The sequence below is a fragment of the Girardinichthys multiradiatus genome, chromosome 23 (genome assembly GCF_021462225.1).
Source record: "Girardinichthys multiradiatus isolate DD_20200921_A chromosome 23, DD_fGirMul_XY1, whole genome shotgun sequence".
Taxonomy (NCBI): domain Eukaryota; kingdom Metazoa; phylum Chordata; class Actinopteri; order Cyprinodontiformes; family Goodeidae; genus Girardinichthys; species Girardinichthys multiradiatus.
Window position 1 is genome coordinate 26,127,574 of NC_061815.1, and position 14,774 is coordinate 26,142,347.

General features: G+C 39.7%; 3 protein-coding genes across 3 annotated transcripts; all 3 read left to right on the top strand.

Moving 5' to 3' along the window:
- The first annotated feature begins 424 nt into the window (after positions 1-424).
- Positions 425-3,030, top strand: LOC124860068 (protocadherin alpha-C2-like). The gene has a single exon (XM_047353045.1). The coding sequence runs from the start codon at positions 613-615 to the stop codon at positions 3,028-3,030; it is 2,418 nt and encodes an 805-aa protein (XP_047209001.1). The 5' UTR covers positions 425-612.
- A 2,540-nt stretch (positions 3,031-5,570) lies between these two features.
- LOC124860069 (protocadherin beta-13) lies at positions 5,571-10,631 on the top strand. Its single transcript, XM_047353046.1, has 2 exons — positions 5,571-6,947; positions 8,211-10,631. The coding sequence occupies exons 1-2, from the start codon at positions 5,571-5,573 to the stop codon at positions 10,629-10,631; spliced, it is 3,798 nt and encodes a 1,265-aa protein (XP_047209002.1).
- A 1,103-nt stretch (positions 10,632-11,734) lies between these two features.
- Positions 11,735-14,392, top strand: LOC124860302 (protocadherin alpha-C2-like). The gene has a single exon (XM_047353513.1). It carries the CDS (start codon positions 11,933-11,935, stop codon positions 14,366-14,368), a length of 2,436 nt encoding a protein of 811 aa, XP_047209469.1. The 5' UTR covers positions 11,735-11,932; the 3' UTR covers positions 14,369-14,392.
- Positions 14,393-14,774: the final 382 nt, after the last annotated feature.

Below are 14,774 nucleotides of genomic sequence, written 5' to 3' on the forward strand. Positions count from 1 at the left end.
TGCAAGACAAAATGTTCTTATTTTTAATATGTTAAAACATTTAAGAAATCAAGTATTATGGCTGATTTTAGTTTAATTCTGTATACAAAAGGACAATTCAAGCAATTCCTAATTACATATAACCCATGTAATAATAATAATAATTTTTAGAAACATATTGCACAAAAGCCTATATTTAAAACCTCACCCTGTTGAAGATTCATAGAACTGGTTGTTATATGAGAAATGTAACATCTTGCGACATTTCATTCTTCTGTAAACGCCATGCTATGAAGGTATTTCAAACAAACAAAAAAATATTTATCACATGTTTGTAATTATCATCCTAAAAATGCGGGTTTGATCAGAGAGGAATGGTGGCGCTGTTTTGTTTGTTGAAATCCACGCACCAAACGTCATTAGTGGATGTTGCTGTTACAGAAGGGTTTTCATACAGACGAGACAGCTCAGTGGTGCTGAAACGCCATTCAGAGAATGGAGTTTGTATTTATTTTACTTTTTTTCCATTAAAGTTAATCATTCGTCTTTTTCAATGGAAGCCTTCTGAAGATAAATTATCACCGAAATACGTTTTTCTTTATCATTTTAAGCGCAGAAATTCTGAACATAACAATGGGCCCCGCTTTAACAAAGAGGTCTGTGCAGAGGTACGTGCTGCTCTTTATTCTTTTTTCCGTTTTTTATCAAATATCAACCTCAGTGACTCATTATTCAATACCAGAGGAAATGAAAGAAGGATCTGTTGTCGCCAACCTTGCTGCCGATCTCGGCCTGGACGTTAAAACGCTAACAAAGAGAAAGATACGCCTTGACATTATCGCTAACAAAAAATATCTGGATGTGAACAAAGAGACTGGGGAGTTATTTATCGTAGAGAAGATCGACAGGGAGCACATTTGCTATACAAAATCATCTTGCTATCTAAAACTTGAAATAACGCTGGAAAACCCGTTACGGATAGTTAACATAGAATTAGAAGTGCTAGACATGAATGACAACGCCCCACAATTTCGAAGAGACGCCATTCATTTAGATATATCGGAAGCGACGCCAAAAGGAGAGCGATTTTCACTCAGCAATGCAGTTGATCCAGATGTGGGAACAAATTCACTAAAAACATATAATTTAAGTGAAAGTGAACATTTTAACATCGAAGTTCAGACGGGAAGAGATGGATCAAAGTTTGCTGATTTGATTTTAAAAAAGACATTAGATCGGGAGAAGCAGGCACTTCATACCCTTATATTAACGGCTGTGGATGGAGGAACACCTGCTCGATCTGGTACTGTTAGTATTGTTGTTCATGTTTTAGATACAAACGATAATGCACCTCAATTTGATAAAGCAGCTTTGAACATAAAAGTAACGGAAAACTCTCCTATTGGAAGTCTTGTAATTCACCTCAATGCAACAGATTTGGATGAAGCATCAAATTCTGATATAACATACTCATATAGTTTATATACATCAGAGAAAACGCAGGATACATTTAATCTGAATCCAACCACAGGGGAAATTACTGTGAGAGGGATGTTGAACTATGAGGATTTCAGGATTTATGACATGGAAGTCATAGCAACAGATAAAGGAGCCAGCAGTTTGTCAGGACAATGTACTATAAAGATACTAGTTGAAGACATGAATGACAACCACCCAGAAATCTCCATTAAATCATTTCAGAGTCCAGTCAGTGAGGACATAGCGTTAAACACAGTGATAGCTGTAGTTAGTGTCAGCGATAAAGACTCAGGTGATAATGGAGTGGTTGATCTTCATATTCCAGACAACATGCCTTTCAAACTGAGGGAGTCCTCTGATAACTATTATGAGTTAGTGGTGTCAGAGCCACTAGACCGAGAGAAGGTCCCAGAATATGAAATCACTTTCACTGTGACAGACAGAGGGTCTCCTCCTTTATCTGATAATGAAACTATGACTTTGGAGCTGCTGGATGTTAATGATAATGTTCCACAGTTCCCCCAGTTATTTAATACTATTCGTGTTATGGAGAATAACGCACCTGGAGCCTTGCTCAGCTCGCTTACTGCATTTGACCCTGACCTCCATGAAAACCAGTATCTAGTTTATTTCATCATAGAGAGGGAGATTGCCAACACCTCCATGTCCATGCTGTTCTCCATCAATCCAGAGAACGGGAACCTTTACGCACTGAAAACCTTTGACTATGAGATTGAGAAGGAGTTTCTTTTCCACATTGAGGCCAGAGACTCTGGTTCTCCTCCTCTCAGCAGTAACGTGACCGTTCACATCATCATTGTGGACCAAAATGACAACGCTCCAGTTATTGTCTCTCCATGGCGCGCTCATGGCTCAGTGGTGGAGGAGAAGATCCCCAGATCCACTGATAAAGGCTCCCTGGTGGCTAAAGTGATCGCCTTAGACACAGACTCTGTGCACAACTCTCGGATTACCTACCAGTTTCTGCAGGTGACTGATGCTTCCTTGTTCAGTCTGGATCAATACAACGGAGAGATCCGGACTATGAGGATGTTCAGTTACAAAGACTCACGCCACCACAGACTGGTTGTTGTTGCCAAGGACAACGGGGAGCCTGCTCTCTCTGCTACAGTCACCATCAAGCTGCTGACAGTGGAGACTGATGTTAAGGCCTACTCTGACATGACTGAGATGCCTCTGGAATATGACATCTTTTCAGACATAAACCTGTATCTGGTCATCGGTCTGGGCTCGGTGTCATTTCTCCTGCTCATCACCATACTGGTCACCATCGTGCTGAAGTGTCAGAAACCCAAACCCAGCAAAGCTGCTCCTCCCAGCAGGAACAGTGTGATCAGTGAGAGGAACTCCACCATTGCAGACTCCACTCTGGTCTCCAACGATGCCTACTGGTACAGTCTGTTTCTAGCAGAGACCAGGAAAGGAAAGCTGGTGGTTAGACAGCCTGTGCCAAAGGGCTCCAGATACATCGTGTCCAGCATCCCGAGAGGGACAGGACTGTCAGAGACTAGTGACTCAGCAGCTTCTACTCTGCAGGTAGGAATTTCATGAATTGACCCAGGAATATATGTCTCACTTTATATTGATATTCTTTTACATTGAGTTTTATTGCACTGCACTTTTGTAAGATCACAACGTCTTTTTGTTATTAGTCTGGTTATGGAAATTTGAACTACTTGAAAATTGTAGTTTCTCTATGAGATTTTAGTGTAATATTTTCCATTTAATTTCTTGACAGTATATTATCTTCATATTCATATGCTTGTTTTTTGTCACAAGAAATGTAAACATTATCAGTAAACACATTTTGAATTCCCTGCAATATGTCTTTAGATTATTCACGGTTGCACAGCCTAATTCCCATTTTTCAACATAACCTTCCATTTGATTCAGATAACATTTCTAAAGACATTTAGGACAAGTGTAAATGCGGCAGCTTTAAGGAAGGCATGATTACATCTTTTATGCAGCATTATTCAAACAAGTTCAAAAAATAACGTTTTTATATTTTCTGATCCTTTTATGCAAACAGTTATTTTTTTATCCACTGTGAAACAATCATTTTGGGTTTTAATTTACCTACAAAGAATAATGTCGCATATTTGACTTTGGAACTGCATCGGATCCATAGTGGAGTCAGCTTACCATTTTACTGTAGATCCTTCCGAAGATAAATAATTTTGTATTGATAAAATCTTATATGATGAGAAGTAAATAAAAGGTAGACATTAAAATAAAAAGCACGATAAATGCCACTAATCTATTACTAATAGGAACATAGGAAAACGTGAAAATATCGAAATAGCAAGAAAATAAATCATTTCTAGGTCTGTGTTTATTTAATGTTTAAGTTTCTTTTGTTAAAAGGATAGTTAATATTTTAATATGTGATATTTATTTCATTACTGTTCATAACGGATTACTAGGATAGAATTGCGAGTCGTCCAGGATTTGCCCAGTAGTTTACCCATGACTGGCAAGTCAATCTCTTGTAGCCACCGGAGCATAAGACGGATCAAACGCGAATAAGAGATGGATGGATGGATGGATGGATGGATGGATGGATGGATGGTATCGATAAGCAACATTTATTGACACGGTACATAAAAAGATTGTATAGATTTCATTAGATTCCACAATTTTGCAAGTGAAGTTAATGATCTAACTTAAAAAAGGAAACAAAGTCGAAACATTTGTAAAAGATTTTGATGTAAACTTTGCCTAATATAATACATACATTTATCAAATACCAATAATTATTATTTTTACACCTTTAATTTAAGTACATTTGGGGTACTGAATGGTGGTGCTGTTTTCTATCTTAAAGTTCAGCCTAAGAACGTCACAGAGGAGGTTTTGTTCATCGGAGCATGTTCCTCCAAAGACTGGATAGCTCAGTGGTGCTAAAACGTCTTTCTGAGAAAGAAATCGCAATTTTCCGTTTTCTTGCTGGATTTAAAACGTCTTAAAAGATTTTGGGTTGATGACCGCGGAGCAACTTCAACATCACTGACAACCTTAATTTTACCGTTTGAATTATTGTCATCCTGAATTTTAAAATGAGTCCCGCTTTAACAAAGGGATATGTGCACAGGTACGTGCTGCTCTTCGTTATTTTCCTATTTGTTCGCCATATATCAGCCTCAGTTACCCACTACTCCATACCTGAAGAGATGAAAGAAGGATCGGTGGTTGCTAACCTCGCTACTGATCTCGGCCTCGACGTAACAACACTAACAAAGAGAAAGATGCGAGTTGACATCATCGCTAACAAGAAATATTTGGATGTGAACAAAGAAACGGGTGAGCTGTATATAGTCGAGAAAATCGACAGGGAGCACATTTGCAATACGAAGTCGTCCTCCTCCTGTTATTTAAAACTCGAAGTAACGCTGGAAAATCCATTACGGATATTCAACATAGAATTAGAAGTGTTAGACATGAATGACAACGCCCCACAATTTCGAAGAGACGCCATTCATTTAGATATATCGGAAGGGACGCCTACGGGAGAAAGGTTTTCTCTAAGTAATGCAGTAGATCCAGATGTTGGATCAAATTCAGTGAAAACATATCATTTGAGTGAAAGTGAATATTTTAGCATTGAGGTTCAAACGGGAAGAGATGGGTCAAAATTCGCTGATTTGATTCTGAAAAAGACGTTAGATCGGGAAAAGCAGGCTCTCCATAATTTGATACTCACGGCTGTAGATGGAGGAACGCCTGCTCGATCTGGCACGGTCAATATTTTCGTTCATGTTTTAGACACAAATGATAATGCACCTACATTTGATAAAGCAGCGTACAACGTAAAAATAATGGAAAATTCGCCCATTGGAAGCCTTGTTGTTCATTTAAATGCTACGGATTTGGATAAAGGATCAAATTCTGATATAACATACTCATATAGTTTATATACATCAGAGAAAACGCAGGATACATTTAATCTGAATCCAACCACAGGGGAAATTACTGTGAGAGGGATGTTGAACTATGAGGATTTCAGGATTTATGACATGGAAGTCATAGCAACAGATAAAGGAGCCAACAGTTTGTCAGGACAATGTACTATAAAGATAATAGTTGAAGACATGAATGACAACCACCCAGAAATATCCATTAAATCATTTCAGAGTCCAGTCAGTGAGGACATAGCGTTAAACACAGTGATAGCTGTAGTTAGTGTCAGTGATAAAGACTCAGGTGATAATGGAGTGGTTGATCTTCATATTCCAGACAACATGCATTTCAAACTGAGGGAGTCCTCTGATAACTATTATGAGTTAGTGGTGTCAGAGCCACTAGACCGAGAGAAGGTCCCAGAATATGAAATCACTTTCACTGTGACAGACAGAGGGTCTCCTCCTTTATCTGATAATGAAACTATGACTTTGGAGCTGCTGGATGTTAATGATAATGTTCCACAGTTCCCCCAGTTATTTAATACTATTCGTGTTATGGAGAATAACGCACCTGGAGCCTTGCTCAGCTCGCTTACTGCATTTGACCCTGACCTCCATGAAAACCAGTATCTAGTTTATTTCATCATAGAGAGGGAGATTGCCAACACCTCCATGTCCATGCTGTTCTCCATCAATCCAGAGAACGGGAACCTTTACGCACTGAAAACCTTTGACTATGAGATTGAGAAGGAGTTTCTTTTTCACATTGAGGCCAGAGACTCTGGTTCTCCTCCTCTCAGCAGTAACGTGACCGTTCACATCATCATTGTGGACCAAAATGACAACGCTCCAGTTATTGTCTCTCCATGGCGCGCTCATGGCTCAGTGGTGGAGGAGAAGATCCCCAGATCCACTGATAAAGGCTCCCTGGTGGCTAAAGTGATCGCCATAGACACAGACTCTGTGCACAACTCTCGGATTACCTACCAGTTTCTGCAGGTGACTGATGCTTCCTTGTTCAGTCTGGACCAATACAACGGAGAGATCCGGACTATGAGGATGTTCAGTTACAAAGACTCACGCCACCACAGACTGGTTGTTGTTGCCAAGGACAACGGGGAGCCTGCTCTCTCTGCTACAGTCACCATCAAGCTGCTGACAGTGGAGACTGATGTTAAGGCCTACTCTGACATGACTGAGATGCCTCTGGAATATGACATCTTTTCAGACATAAACCTGTATCTGGTCATCGGTCTGGGCTCGGTGTCATTTCTCCTGCTCATCACCATACTGGTCACCATCGTGCTGAAGTGTCAGAAACCCAAACCCAGCAAAGCTGCTCCTCCCAGCAGGAACAGCGTGATCAGTGAGAGGAACTCCACCATTGCAGACTCCACTCTGGTCTCCAACGATGCCTACTGGTACAGTCTGTTTCTAGCAGAGACCAGGAAAGGAAAGCTGGTGGTTAGACAGCCTGTGCCAAAGGGCTCCAGATACATCGTGTCCAGCATCCCGAGAGGGACAGGACTGTCAGAGACTAGTGACTCAGCAGCTTCTACTCTGCAGGTAGTATTTCAACAAATACTTATCAATGTATTTTTATTCTTCTTGCACATTAATTATGTGTTCTTCCAACATTGTGACATTCCTTCCTATTTTTGAAAACAATTTGCATTGGGTAGGTAATAATAAACCTAGCTGCAAAACATTTTAAAATGAACACATAGTAAAAGAATTACTAAATTAATGAATAAATATTAATTTAGTAATTCTAAATTACATTGCTGTTCATTTTGACCTATGCATATTATTATAATTCCTTAAATTATGAAAAAGTGTCGTGTTTTCAGTTAATTTCAGAGTAGTTTTTTACGATAAATAAATGTACGTCATCGGAAGTACCTATAGTTGAATATATTATGAATGCTACCACAGTAATATCGATACATATTTTAAATATGTTCTTCTATCTATATATTTAATTGATCTTCAAAATATTTTTCTCGCTTAGCATGAAATATTTTTTGTTGCTTTAACGGTATTATGACAAAGTTTAATGATGGCGTTCATTGCTCATTGTATTGCCTCTTCCTTCATAAAACCACTTCATATCGTTTTTCTTAGACGAAAGAGCGCGCAGGCGCTTACTGTGTGATGGAAACATTTAAAGCGCACGATAACAATTAAAGCTATTTAAATTTTCAAATGTATCCGCTTTTGATATTTAATATTCCGTTGCACCAATAAAACAGGTCAACGGAACTCGATATTTTTTGCTTTGTTGAAGCAGTCTGTGGTTTTAATATGTGAAGTTATATGTTAATGCATGTTAGGTACTATAAAGTCACAATACACACAATTACGTTTACATTCACATTTACATTAGCTGCTGAATATTATTCCATATTTTACAACCATGCGAATATAGATAGATTAAAACGTTAAAATGTTCATGTGATTGTATACTTAAATTTCCCTACACATTTTAATTTAATAAGTTTTTCGTTTTGAGTTTAATGGTATCCAGCTGTTGTTTTCTGAAGCTAAAAGGTGGCGCTGTTTTGTATGTACAAGCATACTCTCCAAACGTCGGGATAGGAGGCTATTATTGGGGTTTATTAGTGCAATGACAGGGCGGCTCCGTGGTGCTGCGAGAAATTTTCAAAACGTTTACATGCGATTTTTTGTATTGTACTTGATTTAAACTGTTTGTAAAGCATTTGGAGAGAGACATCCGATGACCGACAAATCAACAACACTACCAGGCTTTCTTTGGTCAGTTTAAACGCTAACATATCGTTGGAAACAATGGGTCGTGCTATAACAAAGGGACCTATGCAGAGGTACGTTCTGCTCTTTATTTTTAATACCTTCGTCCACAAGATATCGACGTCAGTGACTCATTATTCCATACCAGAAGAGATGAAAGAAGGATCAATTGTTGCCAATCTTGCTTCAGATCTTAGCCTGGACGTGACTACACTGAGTCGTAGAAAAATGCGGGTTGATATCATCGCTAATAAGAAATATCTGGATGTGAACAAAGAGACTGGCGAGCTGTATATTGTGGAAAGAATTGACAGAGAACACATTTGTCCCACAAAATCATCGGCCCCTTGCTATTTACGATTAGAAATAATCTTAGAAAATCCAGTGCGTATTTTTAATATAGAGGTAGAAATTTTGGATATGAATGACAACGCGCCACAGTTTCGAAGAGACGTCATACATTTAGATATATCCGAGGCGACGCCTAAAGGAGAGAGATTTTCCCTGAGTAACGCGGCTGATCCTGACGTTGGAGCAAATTCATTAAACACGTATGACCTGAGTGAAAGCGAACATTTTAATATTGAGGTTCAAACGGGGAGAGACGGGTCGAAATTCGCTGATTTGATTCTCAAAAAAACATTAGATCGGGAGAAGCAGGCTGTTCATAGTTTAATACTCACAGCTGTAGACGGAGGGATACCTGCTCGATCTGGCACGGCCAGTGTTATTGTTCGTGTTTTAGACACAAACGATAATGCTCCCATATTCGATGAACCCAGCGTTACTGTCAAAATATTTGAAAATGATCCCATTGGAAGCCTAGTTATCCGTGTCAAGGCAGCAGATTTAGATGAAGGCTCTAATTCTGATATAACATATTCATACAGTCTTTATACATCAGAGAGAACACAGCAAACATTTAATCTGAATCCAACCACAGGGGAAATTACTGTGAGAGGGATGTTGAACTATGAGGATTTCAGGATTTATGACATGGAAGTCATAGCAACAGATAAAGGAGCCAACATTTTGTCAGGACAATGTACTATAAAGATACTAGTTGAAGACATGAATGACAACCACCCAGAAATATCTATTAAATCATTTCAGAGTCCAGTCAGTGAGGACATAGCGTTAAACACAGTGATAGCTGTAGTTAGTGTCAGTGATAAAGACTCAGGTGATAATGGAGTGGTTGATCTTCATATTCCAGACAACATGCCTTTCAAACTGAGGGAGTCCTCTGATAACTATTATGAGTTAGTGGTGTCAGAGCCACTAGACCGAGAGAAGGTCCCAGAATATGAAATCACTTTCACTGTGACAGACAGAGGGTCTCCTCCTTTATCTGATAATGAAACTATGACTTTGGAGCTGCTGGATGTTAATGATAATGTTCCACAGTTCCCCCAGTTATTTAATACTATACGTGTTATGGAGAATAATGCACCTGGAGCCTTGCTCAGCTCGCTTACTGCATTTGACCCTGACCTCCATGAAAACCAGTATCTAGTTTATTTCATCATAGAGAGGGAGATTGCCAACACCTCCATGTCCATGCTGTTCTCCATCAATCCAGAGAACGGGAACCTTTACGCACTGAAAACCTTTGACTATGAGATTGAGAAGGAGTTTCTTTTCCACATTGAGGCCAGAGACTCTGGTTCTCCTCCTCTCAGCAGTAACGTGACCGTTCACATCATCATTGTGGACCAAAATGACAACGCTCCAGTTATTGTCTCTCCATGGCGCGCTCATGGCTCAGTGGTGGAGGAGAAGATCCCCAGATCCACTGATAAAGGCTCCCTGGTGGCTAAAGTGATCGCCATAGACACAGACTCTGTGCACAACTCTCGGATTACCTACCAGTTTCTGCAGGTGACTGATGCTTCCTTGTTCAGTCTGGACCAATACAACGGAGAGATCCGGACTATGAGGATGTTCAGTTACAAAGACTCACGCCACCACAGACTGGTTGTTGTTGCCAAGGACAACGGGGAGCCTGCTCTCTCTGCTACAGTCACCATCAAGCTGCTGACAGTGGAGACTGATGTTAAGGCCTACTCTGACATGACTGAGATGCCTCTGGAATATGACATATTTTCAGACATAAACCTGTATCTGGTCATCGGTCTGGGCTCGGTGTCATTTCTCCTGCTCATCACCATACTGGTCACCATCGTGCTGAAGTGTCAGAAACCCAAACCCAGCAAAGCTGCTCCTCCCAGCAGGAACAGCGTGATCAGTGAGAGGAACTCCACCATTGCAGACTCCACTCTGGTCTCCAACGATGCCTACTGGTACAGTCTGTTTCTAGCAGAGACCAGGAAAGGAAAGCTGGTGGTTAGACAACCTGTGCCAAAGGGCTCCAGATACATCGTGTCCAGCATCCCGAGAGGGACAGGACTGTCAGAGACTAGTGACTCAGCAGCTTCTACTCTGCAGGTAGGAGTTTTGTGTTCTCGCTGTGTGGCTTAATGGATCTCTTTGACTTTTCTGCCTTTGTGGGAAATGTTTCTTTTAACATTGTAAAGTGTCTCATTATGTAAGTTACATCAATGCCTTTCACTAAAAAATAAATGAATTCGCTTCTTTATTTACAATCCAGTACCATTGGTATTAAAGAATTGTTAATTTTTGGAAACCAAACAAGTTTTGGTTTGAATTTCCTTCTTATAATATTTGCTTTTTGTTTCAAATAGCTAGAAATGAAAAAAAAAGTTGTAAATCAGAATGGTGAAAATAATATTTTTTTTCACCTTCTTTTTACTCATTATTTTGACGTACTACACACAAATTAAGATAACGCTTCACTCTTCAATGTTTTTGAATACCTGTTAAAAACTGACCATTCCAAAAATCTTGATAAACATGCAATGGCATAAAGTGACCTATTTGATCTACCCTATATTTACACTTTCAAAGTTTTAGATACTTAACATAAAACTTGTCAGAATCTGTTTCAAGGAGATTTTGATTATGTTGTAAAAATTAACAAATGATGCAACAACGCAACTGAGAAATTTAGCAGGTCCAAAATTTATTTGTTTTATATACATTTCTAAAGCATTTTATAAGTTTTCTTGCGTGTATAATTCAAATCATAGTAAATGTTTATATTATTCTTACAGATGTGCGAAAATAATACATTTACACATTTTACAAATTATTTTGGAAGAAAATATATGAAAAATGTACTCAGAAAATTCTCCAAATTTTAACCTGTCAAAAATCGAAGTAACAAATTACATGAACAGCTGTTTTTCAGAGTTTACTTTTTAACTACAGAATGATAAGTCAAGCAACGCTAAACCATCTACAACTCGAAAAATAAAATGTATTGTTGGGTAATATATTTCTCAAACGAATATTTAAACCCTTATACACCTGAATATGCATCAACATACATGATGAGAAAAGTGAATAAAGTGAGGCACTTCATTCTCATTTAATTCATTCTAATTTACGAAAATAATGATCATACTTTGCTTTCTTTGCTACACCTCAAGTATAAACGTGGTTTCTAAGACGTAAACGGTGGCGCTGTTTTGTAAGTTGAAGACCTGAATGCCAAAATAGGAGGTCGTTGTAGTCGGAGAGTATTCGTGTAAGGCTTGGAGAGCTCTGCCGTGCTTAAACGCTGTTCTGAGAACAGGATTCATATTCTTTGTGCTATTATTTTATTAACACTGTCGGTAAGAGACCTTGCGTAATAGCATTTGGAAAGGAAATCCAACTGAACAGTAACTGCTTTAAATGCTGCCTTTCTAAACATAACAATGGGTCCTGCTTTAACAAAGGGGTCTGTGCAAAGGTACGTGCTGCTCTTTATTCTTTTTATCTTCGCCCGAGACATATCGCCCTCAGAGACACATTACTCAATACAAGAAGAAATGAAAATAGGATCAGTTGTCGCTAACCTTGCCACCGATCTCGGACTGGACATTAAAACGCTAACGAAGAGAAAGATGCGCCTTGATATAATCGCTAACAAGAAATATCTGGATGTGAACAAGGACACTGGTGAGCTGTATGTCGTTGAGAAGATCGACAGAGAACACATTTGCCCCACTAAGTTAGAATCTTGCTACATAAGAGTGGAGATCACGCTAGAAAATCCTTTGCGGATTTTTAATATAGAAGTTGAAATCCTTGACATGAATGACAACGCCCCGCAGTTCCGAAGGGACACAATTCATCTAGATATATCTGAAGCGAGCCAGAAGGGGGAGAGATTTTCCCTCAGTAATGCTGTGGACCCAGACGTTGGATCCAATTCAGTAAAGACATATTTTCTAAGTGAAAGCGATTTTTTTACAATCGAAGTTCAGACAGGAAGAGATGGAACAAAATCTGCAGATTTAATACTAAAAACGGCATTAGATCGAGAAAAGAAGGCGGCTCATAATTTAATACTCACAGCGGTTGATGGAGGAACACCTGCTCGTTCAGGTACTGTTAGTATTGTTGTTCATGTTTTAGACACAAATGATAATAAACCTACATTTGGTAAAGCAGCCTACAACATAAAAATAATGGAAAATTCTTCAGTTGGAAGCCTTGTTATACAACTGAATGCAACAGATTTAGATGAGGGATCAAATTCTGATATAACATATTCGTATAGCTTATATACATCGGAAAAAACACAGGAAGCATTTAGTCTAAATCCAACCACAGGTGAAATTACTGTGAGAGGGATGTTGAACTATGAGGATTTCAGGATTTATGACATGGAAGTCATAGCAACAGATAAAGGAGCCAACAGTTTGTCAGGACAATGTACTATAAAGATAATAGTTGAAGACATGAATGACAACCACCCAGAAATCTCCATTAAATCATTTCAGAGTCCAGTCAGTGAGGACATAGCGTTAAACACAGTGATAGCTGTAGTTAGTGTCAGTGATAAAGACTCAGGTGATAATGGAGTGGTTGATCTTCATATTCCAGACAACATGCCTTTCAAACTGAGGGAGTCCTCTGATAACTATTATGAGTTAGTGGTGTCAGAGCCACTAGACCGAGAGAAGGTCCCAGAATATGAAATCACTTTCACTGTGACAGACAGAGGGTCTCCTCCTTTATCTGATAATGAAACTATGACTTTGGAGCTGCTGGATGTTAATGATAATGTTCCACAGTTCCCCCAGTTATTTAATACTATACGTGTTATGGAGAATAATGCACCTGGAGCCTTGCTCAGCTCGCTCACTGCATTTGACCCTGACCTCCATGAAAACCAGTATCTAGTTTATTTCATCATAGAGAGGGAGATTGCCAACACCTCCATGTCCATGCTGTTCTCCATCAATCCAGAGAACGGGAACCTTTACGCACTGAAAACCTTTGACTATGAGATTGAGAAGGAGTTTCTTTTCCACATTGAGGCCAGAGACTCTGGTTCTCCTCCTCTCAGCAGTAACGTGACCGTTCACATCATCATTGTGGACCAAAATGACAACGCTCCAGTTATTGTCTCTCCATGGCGCGCTCATGGCTCAGTGGTGGAGGAGAAGATCCCCAGATCCACTGATAAAGGCTCCCTGGTGACTAAAGTGATCGCCTTAGACACAGACTCTGTGCACAACTCTCGGATTACCTACCAGTTTCTGCAGGTGACTGATGCTTCCTTGTTCAGTCTGGACCAATACAACGGAGAGATCCGGACTATGAGGATGTTCAGTTACAAAGACACACGCCACCACAGACTGGTTGTTGTTGCCAAGGACAACGGGGAGCCTGCTCTCTCTGCTACAGTCACCATCAAGCTGCTGACAGTGGAGACTGATGTTAAGACCTACTCTGACATGACTGAGATGCCTCTGGAATATGACATCTTTTCAGACATAAACCTGTATCTGGTCATCGGTCTGGGCTCGGTGTCATTTCTCCTGCTCATCACCATACTGGTCACCATCGTGCTGAAGTGTCAGAAACCCAAACCCAGCAAAGCTGCTCCTCCCAGCAGGAACAGCGTGATCAGTGAGAGGAACTCCACCATTGCAGACTCCACTCTGGTCTCCAACGATGCCTACTGGTACAGTCTGTTTCTAGCAGAGACCAGGAAAGGAAAGCTGGTGGTTAGACAGCCTGTGCCAAAGGGCTCCAGATACATCGTGTCCAGCATCCCGAGAGGGACAGGACTGTCAGAGACTAGTGACTCAGCAGCTTCTACTCTGCAGGTAGGATTATATGAAAACAAATTCTTTTAAGTATTTGTGTGCATTAAATTTAATAATTTCAATTTTTTTAAGGAGTGGGCTCAATCTTTCTTCATTTCGTCCGAAATAGACGTACACCTTCTGTTGTTTCTCCTCCTGTGCCATGTCACAGGAGGAGAAACAGAAGTATGAAGTATGTGTCATGATCCATAGACTTTAAGTTACATTAAATTTCAAGTTGTTTTATTATCTTTGCATTAATAATATTAGAATTATTGCGTTGTGTTTGTCCCTGATTTTACTGTGAATTCCCTGCGTAGCAATGGCGGATGCTTGTCTTTCAAGGAGGGGAAGCTCAATTTCAAGATCGCTGATTCGCTCATTTCGCTGTCAATCAAAAAGGGATTCAGATTCAGACAGATCATCCAATCATCATGCAGAAGCTGAGCGTCCGGGC

What these genes read in the sequence shown, in the direction of transcription:
- LOC124860068 (XM_047353045.1), top strand. Translation starts at nt 613, where the DNA reads ATGGGCCCCGCTTTAACAAAGAGGTCTGTGCAGAGGTACGTGCTGCTC.
- LOC124860069 (XM_047353046.1), top strand. Translation starts at nt 5,571, where the DNA reads ATGAATGACAACCACCCAGAAATATCCATTAAATCATTTCAGAGTCCA. An exon ending in CAGCAGCTTCTACTCTGCAG is followed by an intron (nt 6,948 to 8,210) that starts GTAGTATTTCAA and finishes GCTATAACAAAG; the next exon opens with GGACCTATGCAGAGGTACGT.
- LOC124860302 (XM_047353513.1), top strand. Translation starts at nt 11,933, where the DNA reads ATGGGTCCTGCTTTAACAAAGGGGTCTGTGCAAAGGTACGTGCTGCTC.